This window comes from Malus sylvestris, chromosome 17 (genome assembly GCF_916048215.2).
Source record: "Malus sylvestris chromosome 17, drMalSylv7.2, whole genome shotgun sequence".
NCBI lineage: Eukaryota > Viridiplantae > Streptophyta > Magnoliopsida > Rosales > Rosaceae > Malus > Malus sylvestris.
The window spans coordinates 4,576,595-4,593,098 of NC_062276.1; the positions used below are offsets into that span (position 1 = coordinate 4,576,595).

Consider the following 16,504-nt stretch of genomic DNA (forward strand, 5'->3'; position numbering starts at 1 on the left):
ACGGATGACCCATTAGCTTAACGGATCAGATTCAAGTGACCCGCTAACTTAACGGGTCGGATTGAACCCGATCCAAACCCGATAAACCCGACCAGTTTACAAGTCTAAATGTGAATATATAATTGGAAAAAAATTCACTAGAAAATCTCTCGTCTAACGAAAATTGCAAAATAAATATCCAAATTGCTAAAGAAGATTATGGGTTCCTTGTCACCATCAACTTAGAACGTCCCACTTGTAAGAATCCTTAATTAGTAAATAATCATGGGTTTAAAATTTGATGCATTCCAAAAGCGCCACGCCAAAACACAACGAAAACGACATCGTTTCCGTGGCCGGACAAGAAAACGTCGGACGTCGGCCGTCGGCCAATCTACAAACGTTTTCGACGGTTGCCCGAGTTGAACCAACAACCCTCTAGGGTTTCATGCTCATCACTCGGTCTTCAAGATGACATAACTAATCAAGGATGCCAAACTTGTAAGGCAAGAAAATAGAAAGATCATAAACACGAACAAGAGAATCCGGGAAAAAAAAGAATTTATGTGCACATTTTAAATGTCTATCGTGAACAGTACATAAACAAATACCGATATCGATGTACCTAAAAACAGCTCCCCAATTCAATGGGACCTGTAACAGAGCAATCTCCATGTCCTACTCCTAAAGTTCAACATCGTGATATCAAATAAACAAGGGGGAAGAAATGGCTACTAACAAAAATGAATACGAGAAAATATTTTCGGATGGAAAAAAAATGGAGCGAAAAGAAACATATCTGAGCTAATGGGAGAGCCTCACAAAAGACCTGTCCTAGCCTTTCCCTTCCCTACACCAACCAGTATGATGCTATTGACATAAGGCACCTTGTCGTCTGAATTTCACTTTATTCTCATGTGTGTGCTAAGAAATCAAGCCAAACCCCCGCCGTGAAGACCAATAATACTATCCTTTCTCCGAACCAAAAAATGAGGACAGATTGCTATGTTACAGAATGAAAGAATGAATCTCATGCTGTGATAATGAGGATGCTGGATGCTGGTTGTTGTCTGCAGAATTTCAGGGGATGAAATTGATTCCGGACCTGGGAAGTTCTACCCCGACGGTGAATTTTCTGCTTGTCTTCTCAAATATATCTCGAAAAATTTCGAGCTGCAAAAAAAACTTCATGAATACCATATAATCGCGTCTTCTCTTGTTCCATATCCTGTTTGAGCACCTCTAGACAACCGCTATGACTCCAAGATGTGGCAGTTCCTTACAAAGTCATTTGAGTAGTTGATATACTTGGTCCAAAATGGCCGAAGATGCTCAAAGCCAATCTGCAACCATGGTTTTGACTGACCATTATAGTGTATAACTGCAGCCCTTGACACAGATTCAATATCGGTCTTATTTTGATAACCCAACCCAAGCATGTGCCACTTTGGATCAATTGCGTGAACATGACCTCTAAATGCAATTAAAGCGGGTGGTAGGGTCCCAAGCTTCCATATTGTCAGATTTGACTTCAGATTCTGCACAGGGAAACCAATTAAAGTAAATTAAAACAATGCACAAGTTACGTGCTAAGAACTGACTTCCAAGGAAAAGTAAAATGCAGTTGAAGATGATTTCGAAGAAAATGAAACCAATAAATGAATAACCATGACTGCATACGTATTCTACATCGCAATTATCACCAGATTCATCATTCCACCAGAAAATGAAAAAAAATGAACAGAACCCTAAGTAAGGGAAGCTCTACTACTTCGATTTTACCTCTTTCACCCACGAATGGTAAGTCTCTCTAATATTTGTTTTTCTCCAGGCATTGAGATCAAAAATATTCATCCCATAAGCCCATGCACATTCTTCAGGGTCCAAATTCTTTGATACGAGGGGATGGGAAAAATTGAAGTAGTTCCGGAATCGCTTGGACATTACCCACTCATCTTCACCTCTACAAGTTTCGACAGCTCCGTTGACCTTTCCTCCAAGGTCAATTCCCCAAAGTGGTGATAAATCTCGTTGAATCACAACATCATCGTCTAGGAAAACCACCTTATCAAGGTTGGGAAATAGCTGTCACAATATACAGATGATCAGGAAACACACTTCGACATAATACAAGTACAAGAAAACCTTATAAAATTTATCAAATAAATGTAGAACACCTGTCCAAAAAGATAAAAGAACTGCAATCGACTCAAAGTCTCCAACTTAAAGAAGAGGGTTACCTCAGGAATATAAATCCGGAGATGGTTGAGTAAGGATATGTATTTTGGACTTCTAGCCTGCAATTTTGATGCAAATGTCCGTGGAGTTGTAGCACTAAGATTGGCCCCTGAAATATGATTCCCGTGGTAATAATTCCTGATTCCATATTGGTTTTCTACGGCTTCAAGGACTGGCACATTTTCTCTTGTTAACCAATCAAATTGGTGCACACCTTTCACTTCAACAATAGCAGGGGACACAGGGTTGAGTGCAAACCATGAGTGCATACCCGCGTAGGTTTTCTTGTCAGTAATGACATGGAAGACTATCTTTTCAGGTTGTAGAGATGACTGGACAGCAGAAGCAACAACAACTGAAGCAGCCAGAATGTTATCAGTTGATAGAACAAAGTGGTGATAGGAGTTGTCAGAGAGCAATGGCAGTAATTCTGGAGGAGGCAATTGTTTGCGTGCATGAGCATTGGATGAATATTCATCAGTCAAACGCAGAGACAGACAGTGAATGCTTTTGGGTACAGAACTTGCCGCATAGTGTTTGTTCATCAACTCTGAAAACTTAGACTCTCTGACTTCCTTTTCAAAATTCTCCATCTACACAAAAAAAAAAAAAAACATTATTTTTAGGGTGCGAACAGTTACCAAGGGTTTCTCCAAAATTATTAATGCACTATACGAAACATGACCCAAATTACGTTTTATTTTTATTTTTATAGAACACAACGTACCATTGCTCTTAACATGAAAGCAAAGGTCCTTGCATCATACTGGTTGTTCTTCATTTCGGAAACAAGTTGATTAAATGAATCTGGAAGCTTTAGACCAGCCGGGATTTCTTCAGTGTTCACTTGGTTTAGAACCTTGTAAAAGTCTCTAACCAGTCTCTGCTGTGTCGTCACCACAACCACAAAGATCCAGATTAGATAATCATACATTAAACTTACTGACTGAAATCAAAACTTAAATACAGAGTTGGTTGATGTAAATTTATAGCAACTGGAGAAAAAAGTTATTTACCGCTGAATCATCAACCCTACCCAGAAGCCTTGGTCCCAAGCGCCTACCTAAACAGTCTGAAGCACAAGAGTAAAGCAACAAAAGTCACAAATTCAATGTCAAAGTGTTAGAGAAAAGTTGCGGTGCATAACCTAAGAAACATATAGATAATAAAAGCAAGCATAGAAAGCAAACACAAAGTTACAATAAAAAAGTTGAAAATCTAAGAAACCAGATGATCAATCATGAAGAGTTATAGACGGTTAAAGTATCACATGATAAGGGAAGAACATAGATCTATTTAGGGACAAACTTAGAGAATCGGTGTTATGCCTACAATTCTAATTAAGGTTTAAGTACCAGAGATCACCGAGCCTATTACATAATCCTTGAACACATTAAATAAAATAGTAAGCATACAATCCTTTCTGGGTACTTGACTTGGTAAACTAAGCGGGAAATCTTATCACTTTTCACACTCGACTTTTTAGATTAAACAAATAGCTAGCTTAGATGAACAATGGATATTCGTAAATGAATAGTTGATTTGACAATAGTCATCCTATACAGAAACAGAACATCTCAAATCTTAATTCATATCGAACCAATCAACACAATGAAATGAACAATTTGATCAACTTCAAATCTCACAAAAAAATATATGATACACTGCAGAACTACATAAGCAAACCAACCCAATGGCATTGAATTCCAATACTAACAGATTGCCAAAACAGGAATCGATACGTGGAGACCCATCAATCAAAATTTGATTTGATTTGGTTTAGATTTCGTTGCGAATCAAATGGACCCGGTTAACAGAACCATTCAATCGGATTGATCCAATCAAGCCAGCATTAACAATAACAATCAAATGGGCAAGTCAAGATCCATCAATAACTATCATAAACAGGCAATTAAACACAAACAAAACCTGAAAAAAAAAATCAATTGGGATTGACAAAATAAATAAAAAAAATCAAATGAATACATAAATAAAAAGAGTACCAAATGAGGAGCACTTGTTGACACCTTCAAGAGTAACAACAGCAGTGAGAATGAAGACGAAAGGCAATAAGAAAGCGAGGATTAGAATGGTGTGGAAAACCGTTCGATAAGAGATGTGGCGAGCTCCGACTTTGATCTTCATCAAGTCAATAAACCCATTGCTGCTCGAGATCGTTATGCTTCTCATACTAGGCGAGAAGTGAAGCTGCATCGTCGTCTATGCAGCCCCTCCTCCTTATTCTTCTGCAACTCAATAGCACCGCCCGACCTACCGCCACTCAATGCCACCGCCGCCCATGCCCACCTCACCATGAGATCCAAACCCGACTCCAAATCCCCACCCACAACGAGATTCGACGCTGCCCAACTCAGATCTGCCGCTCCTCCTGCTCAAATCTTTGCTCTTTCTTCCGGGCCTTCGCGAAGACCGCATTGGAGATTCGACGAAATCGAAAAATGGGCAATCTTTCCTTCCTCTTCCCCCCTTTTTTGATTAATTAATTTCAGATCTCAACCAAACAATCTATATGGGTTTCTGGGTCGGGAAGCATGGATCAAGAGAGAGAATGGAAGAAGAGAGAAAGAAAAAAGGGTCCTTTTTTTGGTTTTGTTTTTGTTTTTGTGCAAAAGCTTTCCTTCCGATGAGTTTGTGAGGACGTCTTTGATTGGTCGACTCGATTAGTCCGATCTAATTTCGTTTTCCAGGAAAATAATAAAGTATCACTAATTACTAATTAATTTGTTAATTAAGATTTTAATTAATTTAATATTCGATTTTCTTCAAATTTTTTTTAAAGTCAAAACACAAAACCGTGTTGGGCTTTAGAGAGAGAATTGGGGAGGGAAGGTTTGACCTTTGAGGATAAGTTTGGGGCTAAATTTAGAAATGGTGTTCCTAACTTCCTATGTTTAAGATGGGAGGATTGTGGTTATGTGGTTGGTGGTTGATTGTGGTTGATTAAGATAATTAGTTGGGCGTTAGCAAATTTACTTAGGTTAAAATTGAAGATAAATAACAATTAGTATGTTAGAACGGTCAGGTATATCTTTTTACATAAGTTAAAAAAAAAGAAAAAAGACAACATTATTTGCCCATAGAAATATATCGTCCATTGTTACGAGTAACTCAAGATGATGTAACATTTGGGATGATATATTGATAGCATCACAAATCAAAATATTTCGACTGTGGTCTAACATGGGTTATACGAGAGAAGCTTCACTATGCAGCTTTTACATTGAGTGGGATGGGGTCAGTGGTATTAAAAAACAAGGAAATCTTACGATTTTATTAGCAGTGATCTATAAATGACGTGATCATACGCATTTACCAACTATCGAGTTATTGCTTTACCAACTATTGAGTTATTGCTTTTGTTTTCAAGAAAATAAAGATGAAAAATAGAGAATGATACAAAAGTCACTTATTGATAGGATATAAGTCATTAATCAAATGAAATTAGTATACTACGGATTGCCAAGAAATTGAATGAGATTGTTATGCGTTTTAGCACAACAAGAAAGGAAAATTCAAACCAAAATCAAAATCAAACGCCTCTTCAAAGTGCATATTCGCGTGAATTAAACTGTATATTTGCATGTCATGATTGATTATTAAATTAAATCTAACGAAGTCTCGTACACCTTACTGTTAATATCCTACAAGAACACGCACTATTCTCAATTTCTTAATCAAGGACCTAGATCTAGAAGTTGGACTTCATTTTGTTCGTGTCGTGTTTGATGCCGTTTTCGCTTCGCCGACAATTTGGGCACATTGTTAAGGGGATTATGTCGTTTTTGGCATCCAGTTGCCGGGTTTGACCGCCGGCCGGGGATTCGAATTCTGCAAGTAGTCGGCTTCTTATGCAAATCAAACTTTGCTAATTAAAGTAATTAACAAAAGTAGTTAAACTAATATAAATGGTGCTTTCTGAATGCTGTAGCTGCCAATCCATGACGCATTTGATTTCTCACCTTCGTCCCGACTCATGCACTAAGTAAATTTGATTAGCAATAATAGAAAGGTAATTAGCAGTAGTAAATCCATTAATTTGGTAATTAGCATGGAAGCTTCTAATTAAGTTGAGATCCATATATAGTGGAGCAGATGCTTTACTGGGCCATGGAATGGAACCTTTCTGTATGTGGTTTGCGCACTACATGCTGTTTTGCTCTTTAGGGCAAAGTAGTGCAAACTTTAGCTGTTATTGCGCCTAATTTCTGTGCTGAAGAATTTAAGATGATGTGAGAACCGACAAGGATTGTCCAACGATATAGCGAGCATGAAATTAGTTGCAAGCGTACATTCTTAGTAGTCGTGTAAGTTAGATTGGAAGTTTCGATTATGTTTCCATACTTTTTAACTTTTTACACCGAATTAATGCTACATGAATTTTCGGAAAGAAGCTTAAATGTATCTTAAAATTCGTATCAATTTTTAGGTTCAGACCCCATACATGTTCATATGGTTTTCACGAACCCTTGGACGGATTATATATACCGTATCGAAGAGATAATCTTCTTTGTTGTAACGTCTCTCCACCTGCTTTCACTATTTCAATTATTTAAGCTCTCAAGCTAGTAAACGTACCACTCGAATTATAATTAATTTCTTATAAATATCAATAAATAGAGCTCATAATTGAAATCTAGTTGGATGAACCACGTATACATTTTTGTGTGTCTCTGTGATCGTAACAATTGTTAGAGGAACAAGAAATTGTGAACTGTATGTGCTGAACTTTTCAAATTTCCTACAAATGGCCATTTTTGTGTGTCTCTGTGATCGTAACAATTGTTAGAGGAACAAGAAATTGTGAACTGTATGTGCTGAACTATTCAAATTTCCTACAAATGGCCAAAGTCGCCGCTATCGACGTTGATGCCCAAAAGCCCATGCACCGCACACATACATAAAAATATGCATGTCGTCAATGACAAACCACCGAGGCTCAAGGAATCTCCAATTGACAGAAATCGAGCTTAAGAGTGACGGATCCTTTTTCTAGGGACCCTAAAGATCTCGAAATCGTGTTCGTTTATCGTACATTGTACGGTCAGAAATCATTTAAAATTTAAAATTTAAAATTTAAATATAAATAGTACCTAACAAAAACTGACCACATGATATGATATATGATAAACATACATAATTGCGGACTCCCTATGAAATGAATCGGGCGAGGATCCTTTTCCTTAAGAGTGAGATTCCACACCTATGCAGGACATATAAAGCCACATCTAAACTTACAATGCCACTTTGAAAGCATCATAAACCAATCAAATGCTGACGTGTGTTTCTACTTTATTCACATCCAATTGTTAATTGTTACAGTTACAACGACATCCTAATTTAAGGTAAGATTCCCTCACAATACTTTATTGGTTTTCTCGTGGGGTTTCAAGTTCGATTTTCATAAATGATGAATTCAATACCTAATTATAGTTTTATCTCTGTTGATGCATAAAACTGGAGGGTCTTGGAACAACGTAAATCCGACCGTGAATCTGCAAGAAAGTAAATAGCACAAGATGTATCGTGGTTCACCCCAAGGTTTGGACTACGTCCACACTGATATTGTATTTCTGAGAGGATTGAGAGGGAGAGGGAGAGAACCTTTGTATATGAAGAGGCTTTGAGAGGGGTGATAAGGCTTAAGAAATGACCTCCTCTAATTGTGAGGGTGATGAGTCATTTTATAGAATAAGGGCTCCTCACTTATTACATATTTACCCCTTCCTTTATTACATAATTACATTTAAGTTCCTCGAGTATTTGTACGAAATCTAAATACGGAGGCCCTAAGTATGGTATAAACAGTAGTCCCCCAAGTCTACAGTCAAGAGAGTCTTTTGGCTGGAGACATGAAATTCAGTCCATGTGTGGGCCGAAGTAACTAGATGTCGTCTAGAACTGATACTCGATATGAGGCGGTGCCCAATCTGAAATGATGGTCAATTAAAAGTAGCACATGTTGTGAGGCTGCTCTGCTTGTGGCTTATGTTGCCTTGGTTGGCTCGACTTGTGGTGTTTGAAGGTGAGGGAGTCCCTTTTATAGAATAAGAGTTCGCTCCTCAATACATAAATATGGGCTAGAGTTGATGTTTGCGGTGAGGCGGTTGCTCAGTAGGCGGCGATGCTCTCTAATGATGGTGAGTGAGTCCCTTTTATAGAATAAGGACTCGCTCCTCAATACCAGAATAATAAGCTAGAGTTGATACTCTCTAATGATGGTGAGGGAGTCCCTTTTATAAAATAAGGGCTCACTCCTCAATACATAAATAATGGGCTAGAGTTGATGCTCTCTAATGATGGTGAATGAATCCCTTTTATAAAATAAGGGCTCGCTCCTCAATACATAAATAATGGGCTAGAGTCCCCCAAGTATTTTTCATAAGGCCCAGTTGAGGCCCAATATATGGTACATAATGTAGTCCCCCAAGTCTTCGGTCAATAAAGTCTGTTGGCTAGAGACTTCAAATTGAATCCATGTATGGGTCGAAGTGACGGTTGTTCGGATGCGGTATTTGTATACCCTGCACTGAAGCTTTGTAAGTGAAGCTTTGCAAGTTGAAGCTTTGAAGTTAGAGCTCTGTAAATGTAGCTTTTGAAGCTAGAGCTCTGAAGCTTTCGAAACTAGAGCTTTTGTAAATGAAGTTTTTGAAGCTAGAGCTCTGTAAATGAAGCTTTTGAAGCTAGAGCTCTGTAATTGAAGCTTTTTGAAGCTAGAGCTCTGAAGCTTTCAAAGCTGGAGCTTTTGTAAATGAAGCTTTTGAAGCTAGAGCTCTGTAAATGAAGCTTTTGAAGATAGAACTATGTAATTGAAGCTTTTTGAAGCTAGAACTCTGTAAATGAAGCTTTTGAAGCTGATTAACATGAGCGATGCTCATGAATGTTTATGTTGATTGACATGAGTGATACTCATGGATGTTGACATGAGTGATGCTCATGAATGTTGACATGTGTGATGCTCATGAATGTTTATGTATGATTGATATGAGTGATGCTCATGAATGTTTATGTATGATTGATATGAGTAATGCTCATGTATAATTTGAAATACTTGGTGTACTTTTGGTCACCTAGTTAGTGATAATAGCGGCAGGTTGCCGAATAATTTTGGAGTACTGGGCGTACTTTTGATCACCTGGTTGGTGGTAATAGCGGCAGGTTGTCGAATAATTTTGGAGTACTGGACGTACCTTTGATCACCTGGTTGATGCTATTTTGGGCTTATGGGCCTTCGCCTTCCACAACATGTCAGCCCATTTATTTTGGGCTTTTTTTTAACCCTCTGATGGGGTTTATACAGATGTCTCCAAAAGATTAAAAAAAAATTTTTACATCATTCAAAAATAAGAAAAGTAAATCACATCATTCTTGTGGGGTGTTCATTCCTTGCTTTTGCAGTGTCCCCATGTGCCTCTTTTTTGCTTTTATTTTTCTATTTTGCTTTTGCTTTTAGTTTCTCTTTTCTGCTTTTGTTTCTCATGTGCTCCCGAGGAGAGCTCCCATTTTTTTTCATGATTAATGCTTACAGATTTTATTTATGGCTGATGAGCTGTCAGCAATACCCACTTGGAATGACACAGCTCACTCCAGCTAACATTTGAACTTGAGCAGACTAAAAAATGTACATACCTTCAGGGTGAAATCTCATGTATGAAGACAAATTGTACACGCGGCCTTTTAGAACAATCCACATTGAATCTCCTTTTTGGTGCAAACTTCATTCAGTGAAATGAGCCTCTTATTTGACCGTCCCTTTAAGCCTGTAAGGTCTGGATGTGTTGCAGCCCAATCTTTTGAAGGCGCGGTGGAGGCTGAGGATTTGCGTTGTCTAGTAATTCCATTTGCACGAGCCTGTGTAACTGACTGGCGAAGATTATTAACATCAAGACCCCAATTTGATGTTTCCTCTAGGTAATAAGGAACAAAAGAATCGCCAAACAGAGATATCGCAGCCGAATAGAATGGGTATTGTGGGACTGGGAGAGGGCGATAATGAACTGGAAGGAGAAGTTGAAAGATGAGTTGGTGATAATGAACTAGAGGCTGATCGAGTATGCCAACCTCTTGTAAATCTGACCATAACCAGTAATAATCGACGTGTAGACAACAATATCGTTTTCAGTAATTTCATCCAACACTTCAGTTGCATCTTTAACAAACCCACATCGAGAGTATAACCCCATAAGCGACGAACCCATAAATCCATTTGAACTACACCCAGACTTCAAAGCATCCCCATGGATCCCTCGTCCGAATCCCAAATCCCCCAACTCGATACTTTTCAAAGCAAACGTAATGGTGTCGCTATCCAACCCGATATTCCACCGCCTCAAATATATGTATCGTTATCCAGAGAGACAGATACTTGGGGACGATGGAGGTGGGCTGTCTGGGCTTGGGCCTGGATTCGGGTAACCTGGCGCTGGCTAAATCGCAGCCGCTGATTTCATTGGCGGGTAGGTCGGACGACGTGTGGGCTTGGGAGAGGGTGAAGAGGAAGAAGAGGGTGGCAACGGTGAGGATGAGCTCTTCCGCTGATCTGGGAAATCGACGGTGGTGATGAACGAAGCCCCACAAGCTAAAAACGGGTCATCGATGTGGAATGGAGTCACTGCGCTCGCCGGGGAGTTGATCGAGCAGGGACCAGTCAATACGGGCAACATGGTCGACGAGGGTGGAAGCCTGTAGTCTTATTACCAGAGGAGCCTCTCGCGCGGCGGGGTTGGCTGTGGCAGGTAAGGCTTCTGCACCCATTTTCCTAGCATCCTAGCTCTTTGGGAATCGGTACTCTGCTCTCTCTCGCACTAGACCCGACCCGACCCGTACCACCAACCATAAACCTGCATCTCACCTGCCCACCAGTCGCATCACTAGCTTGATCTACTCCTACGGGCCGAATCTATCGTAACCCGTATAAAGTCCTCAGCATTTTTTTCTTTTATGAGCTTTTAGAGAGAGAAAAAAAAATATAGGTCATGGAGCTCTGAAGTGCAGCCATGGCTGCCATTTTCTCGTTGCTTGGCTCTGACTGTGACAGAAATGGATAATACAGAGAAGCAGTATCGTGTCAGAGGGAGATGTGATGCGAGGGTTTAGAGTGTATTTGAGTCTTCCTTTGTCATTCTCGTTGTGTGTTTAGAGAGAGAAAAAAAGGGAGAGAGAGAGTATTTGGTTTCCTAGGTTTTTTGCAGATTTTTCAGATTATGTGAAAAAAAATGAAAGAGAATCGACACAACTTTTCGTATCGGTTCCCACAGACGGCGCCAAATGTTGATGCACATAACCGGAGGGGTCTTGGAACAACGTAAATCCGACCGTGAATCTGCAAGAAAGTTGTTTGTACCATACTTGACCAATCCCGAAACTACTGAGCACCGGTCAACGTTATACCGTCAAGGACCCAGAAGAGCTTCCCTTCAACCAGGAGGCCAATCACAATGTGACACGTGTCAACATCAGAAGCCAATCACAGCGCGACACATGTCAACATCAGAAGCTAATCACAACACGACACGTATAAATAGGAATCATTCTCCCACAATAATATCTAATGTCATTTTGTACTAAACTATTCACTAGAACTCACAAAAGGAGAGTTTGAGCCTATGTATTTGTGTAAACCCTTCACTATCAATGAGAACTCCTCTACTCCGTGGACGTGGCCAATTTGGGTAAACCACGTACATCTTGTGTTTGCTTCCTTGTCCCTATTCATTTACGTACTTATCTTCACTAGTGATCGAAGCAACCAAGCAAAGGTCACAAACCTAACACTTTATGTTGTACCAAAGTCCTCGCTGATTTTGTGCATCAACATTTGGCGCCGTCTGTGGAAAACGACCCTTATTCCCACTCTCTTCAGCTTTGTCAAGCTGGTTTCCACCGCTCGTACACTCTCTTTTGGCCAGGGAGCGAAAGAAGCCATAGCATACAGAATGACACCCCCCTTGGACCTAGTATGAAGCAACGAAAGCAGGAAGGAAATAGGGTTACTCTTCAAGCTAAAGTTGATAAGCTAGAGGTTCAGAACAACAAGATAGCGATGAAGAATGAGGTCCTCCAGGAACAATATGAAAAACTTTTCGAGATGCTTCCACCTGAGACAGTAGACTCATTTGAAGAGTTGGGGAAGCTGTTTGTCTCTCAACACATCTTCTAGACCGATCGCTTGCATTCTGCATATGACTTGTACACTATTCGCCAGAAGCCGGACGAGTCATTACGAAAGTATGCTGGCCGCTTCAGCCATGAGTATTCTCGCTGCGTTGAGGCAGATGACAAGACCTCCCTCAAGGCCTTCACGGCAGGCTTACGTGACTGTTTCTTCAAGTACATGATCAATGCCAACACTTGGAAGACTTACTTTGAGGTAATGGCACAAGCTTACAACCATGCATCCGCCGAGGCAAGGACATATCAAGGGAAACCCCCTACAGTCACCCCTTATCAGCAAGTAGGGAGTGGAGGCCAGATCCAACCGAATGAGAAGACTTCAACCTTCCAAACTGTAGCAGCACATCCACCTGCCTCATTTAATGCTTCGCCAAGTCAGCAGACATATCAATCCCAGGGCAAAAGGAAAGATTTCCATCCTCACCAATCTCATTTTAATAAAAAGAATAAGGGGCACTATCGCGATAACTCAGGATATCGTCACAATAACGCCCGTCCCCAGGCAGTTAACGCAGTGGGCCAATCACGTGTCAAGACATGCCCTACCCCGAGGTATGAGACATACACACCTTTGAACGCTACATGCGTGGCCATCTACCCCAGTATAGTTCACCTGATACCAAAGCCAAAGCCAAGACAGCCAGATTACAAGTCCACGAAGAACACGGGCATGTTTTGCTGCTACCACAAGTATAATGGCCATGATGGCGAGAAGTGCATCATCCTCCGTGATCATATTGAAGCTTTGGCACGTGAAGGAAAAATTGATCAATTCCTCCTTCACCCTCCAAGGGATAACCGTAACCAACGCCAGGTGAATGTGATATATTCCATAAGCGGCGATACACCCATGTCTGAATCTTTCAATAGGGCCATGAAAAATAGTGAACGAACTTTAAGACCTGGCCATCAAGTGTTTCACGTGGAAGACATCAGGGGAGGCAAGTATCAAAAGCCTAACTGGGATCCAATATGTTTCTACCCTGAGGAAAAAAGAGGTATAATCTACCATCACAACGACTCGCTGATCGTGGAGGCTCACACAGCAAATTTTGATGTGAAACGAATCCTGATAGACACAGGTGCTTCAGTCAATATCATGTTTGCTGAAGCTTTCAAGGCACTTAATGTAGCTGAACACTTGCTCAATCGCTCGATTTCTCATCTGATAAGCTTTTACGGCGATATCGTACAACCTTTAGGGAGTATACACTTACCCCTCACCATTGGTACAGGCCCCTACATAGCTACTATTACCACTAACTTCCTAGTGGTCAATTGCCCGACGGCATACAATGTCATCTTTGGGCGCACAGGCATCAATGATCTCAAGGCCATGGTATCCACACATATGTTATTGATGAAGTTTCCAACCCCTTTCGGCAATGGATACATCAGGGGAGATCAACTTAGTGCTCGATCATGTTACAACACTTCAGTTAAGTAACAACACCTGCCTGTCCCCAAGGAGACCCTATCTATACATAACCAGGTAGTAAAGACCAGTCCAGATGAAGCCAACTCGGATCTTCATGATGGCAACAGGCAACCCGACGACCCTCGAGATGACTCATTCACCCAGCAAGCACAACCCCTTGAAGAGTTAGAGAATGTCTCTATTTCCAAAGACCATCCAAATCGTATAGTGAAGATTGGCACCACTTTGTCACCACCCTTTCGGTTGTCGCTGATCTCCTTTTTACAAGAGAACGCCAAGGTCTTCGCTTGGTCATATAAAGATATGCCGGGCATCTCTCCCGATATCATCTGTCACCACTTCAGTATTGATCCCAAAACCAAACCAGTAAAACAGAAGCGAAGATCATATGATGTTGAACGATACGAGGCGATGAAAGCAGAAGTTGAAAAACTCAAGGACATAGGCTTCGTCCGTGAAGTCAATTACCCAACATAGGTAGCAAATGTTGTTCTTGTTAAGAAAAATCCGACCAAGGAAAGTCTTATGCTTCAAAAGGTCTTGTGGAGAATGTGTGTCGACTACACCGACCTAAACAAAGGATGCCCGAAGGATAGTTTCCCTCTTCCTCTCATTGATAGACTTATAGACTCTACGGCAGGTTGTGAGCTCTTGAGCTTCATGGACGCTTATTCAGGATACAACCAAATCCTCATGAACCCCTCAGACCAAGAACACACGGCCTTCACTACTGACAGGGGACTATATTGCTATAAAGTCATGCCTTTCGGCCTAAAGAATGCAGAAGCAACTTATCAGAGACTGGTTAATTCAATGTTCGCCGAACAGATTGGGAAGAGCATGAAAGTTTACGTTGATGATATGCTAGTCAAGAGCAAACATGCTGACCAACACATCACCAACCTATCTGAAACTTTCACCATTCTAAAGAGGTATCGAATGAGGTTGAACCCCAACAAATGTGTCTTCGGCGTGGGCTCTGGCAAATTCTTAAGCTTCATGATTAGCCAACGAGGCATTGAAGCTAACCTCGAAAAGATCAAAGCAATCCTCGACATGAAAGAGCCAGTAACTTCAAAAGACATTCAAAGCCTTACTGGCAAGGTGGCAGCCTTAACCAGATTCATCTCTAAGGCCACAGACAGATGTGCTCTTTTTTTCAAAGCACTCAAGGGAAATAAGAAGTACATTACATGGATGGAGGAATGTGCCAAGGCATTCATGAACCTCAAAGAGTACATGAGTAAAGCCCATCTGCTCTCCAAACCAGAAGTTGGTGACACTCTCATTATCTATCTATCGATTTCGGCTTCAACAATCAGTTCTGTTCTTATTCGAAAGGACAGTGGTGTCGAACGGTCCGTCTACTACGCTAGCAAGGCCCTACAAGATGCGGAGACACGATACTCCAACATTGAGAAATTAGCTCTAGCATTGGTTATGTCTGCTTGAAAACTTCACCCTTATTTCCAAGCACAAGCCATCATCGTGCTTACCAATCACCCTCTTCGACAGATACTCCAGAGTCCTGACACGTCTGGGCGAATGATTAAATGGGCGATAGCATTGGGTGAGTTTGACATCTCCTACTAACCAAAACCAACCGAAAAGGGTCAAGCAGTAGCAGATTTCATCGCCGACTTCACATATCCTGTTGACATTGCTTTTACACCTGAAACAGTAGCTTCATTACCATTGGAAGCTCAGAAGATAGAATCAACAACCCCAGCATGGAGTCTGTATGTTGATGGCTCATCTAACCAACAGGGCTGCGGAGCAGGATTAGTTCTCACTACCCTCGACAAAGTGGCGATAGAATACGCTATTCGTTTCAAATTCAAGGCATCGAACAACGAGGCCGAATACGAAGCCCTTCTAGCAGGCTTACGTTTGCCCAAGCACCTTGGGGTTAAACATATCTTCAGTGACTCCTAATTAGTGGTCAACCAAGTCACGAACAACTTTGATGCTAAGGATAGCTCCATGGCAGCATATCTTGCGCAAACACGACTTTTGCTCAAGCACTTCCACTACCAGATCACCCAAGTTCCTCGAGCGGCAACCAGTCATGCAGACGCTTTGGCTCGCCTCGCCTCGGCAGTGGAAGACAAGATTGGGAGAAAAAATCATGTCGAATTGTTGGCAGCACCAAGCACCATGGTTGCGGAAGCGTGCAATTTACAACAAAGAGATAGTTGGATCACCCCAATTTATAAATTCCTTGCTCATGGCACCCTCCCAAATGACAAAGTCCAAGCTAAGCAGATTCGATACAAGTCTGCCCACTACCTGATCATTAATGACCAACTCTACAAGCGCGGTTTTACCCTGCCATACTTAAGATGCCTTACACCTGCGGAGGCGGAAATTATCCTTCAGGAAATACATGAAGGAGTCTGCGGAGATCATGCTGGGTCTCGATCCCTAGCACACAAGACTTTTCGCCAAGGATACTATTGGCCAACATTCCACCAAGATGCCATCAGAATATCTCGCTCATGTGATAAGTGTCAACGTTACGCAACTATCCTTCACTCCCCTCCTGAGCCGCTCACTCATATGATTAGCCCTTGGCCCTTCGCCCAATGGGGACTTGATTTGATCGCCCCAATGCCTGCAGGGAAGGGCAAGGTCTGCTATGCAATCGTTGCAGTTGAC

The 16,504-nt window shown here is 41.2% G+C and overlaps 1 protein-coding gene across 4 annotated transcripts; it reads right to left on the bottom strand.

Moving 5' to 3' along the window:
• Positions 1-531: 531 nt before the first annotated feature.
• On the bottom strand, positions 532-4,903 carry LOC126611429 (probable galacturonosyltransferase 14). Of its 4 annotated transcripts, none has more exons than XM_050279723.1 (6): positions 4,245-4,903; positions 3,234-3,289; positions 2,945-3,103; positions 2,220-2,810; positions 1,762-2,064; positions 532-1,517 (listed from the first exon to the last, which is right to left on the bottom strand). In XM_050279723.1, the coding sequence occupies exons 1-6, from the start codon at positions 4,429-4,431 to the stop codon at positions 1,233-1,235; spliced, it is 1,581 nt and encodes a 526-aa protein (XP_050135680.1). In that variant the 5' UTR covers positions 4,432-4,903; the 3' UTR covers positions 532-1,232. The 4 variants fall into 4 exon arrangements, with proteins under 4 accessions (XP_050135680.1, XP_050135681.1, XP_050135678.1 ...); XM_050279724.1 differs by having other exon boundaries at positions 2,945-3,100; positions 4,245-4,902; XM_050279721.1 differs by having other exon boundaries at positions 4,221-4,902.
• Between the last annotated feature and the right edge of the window lie 11,601 nt (positions 4,904-16,504).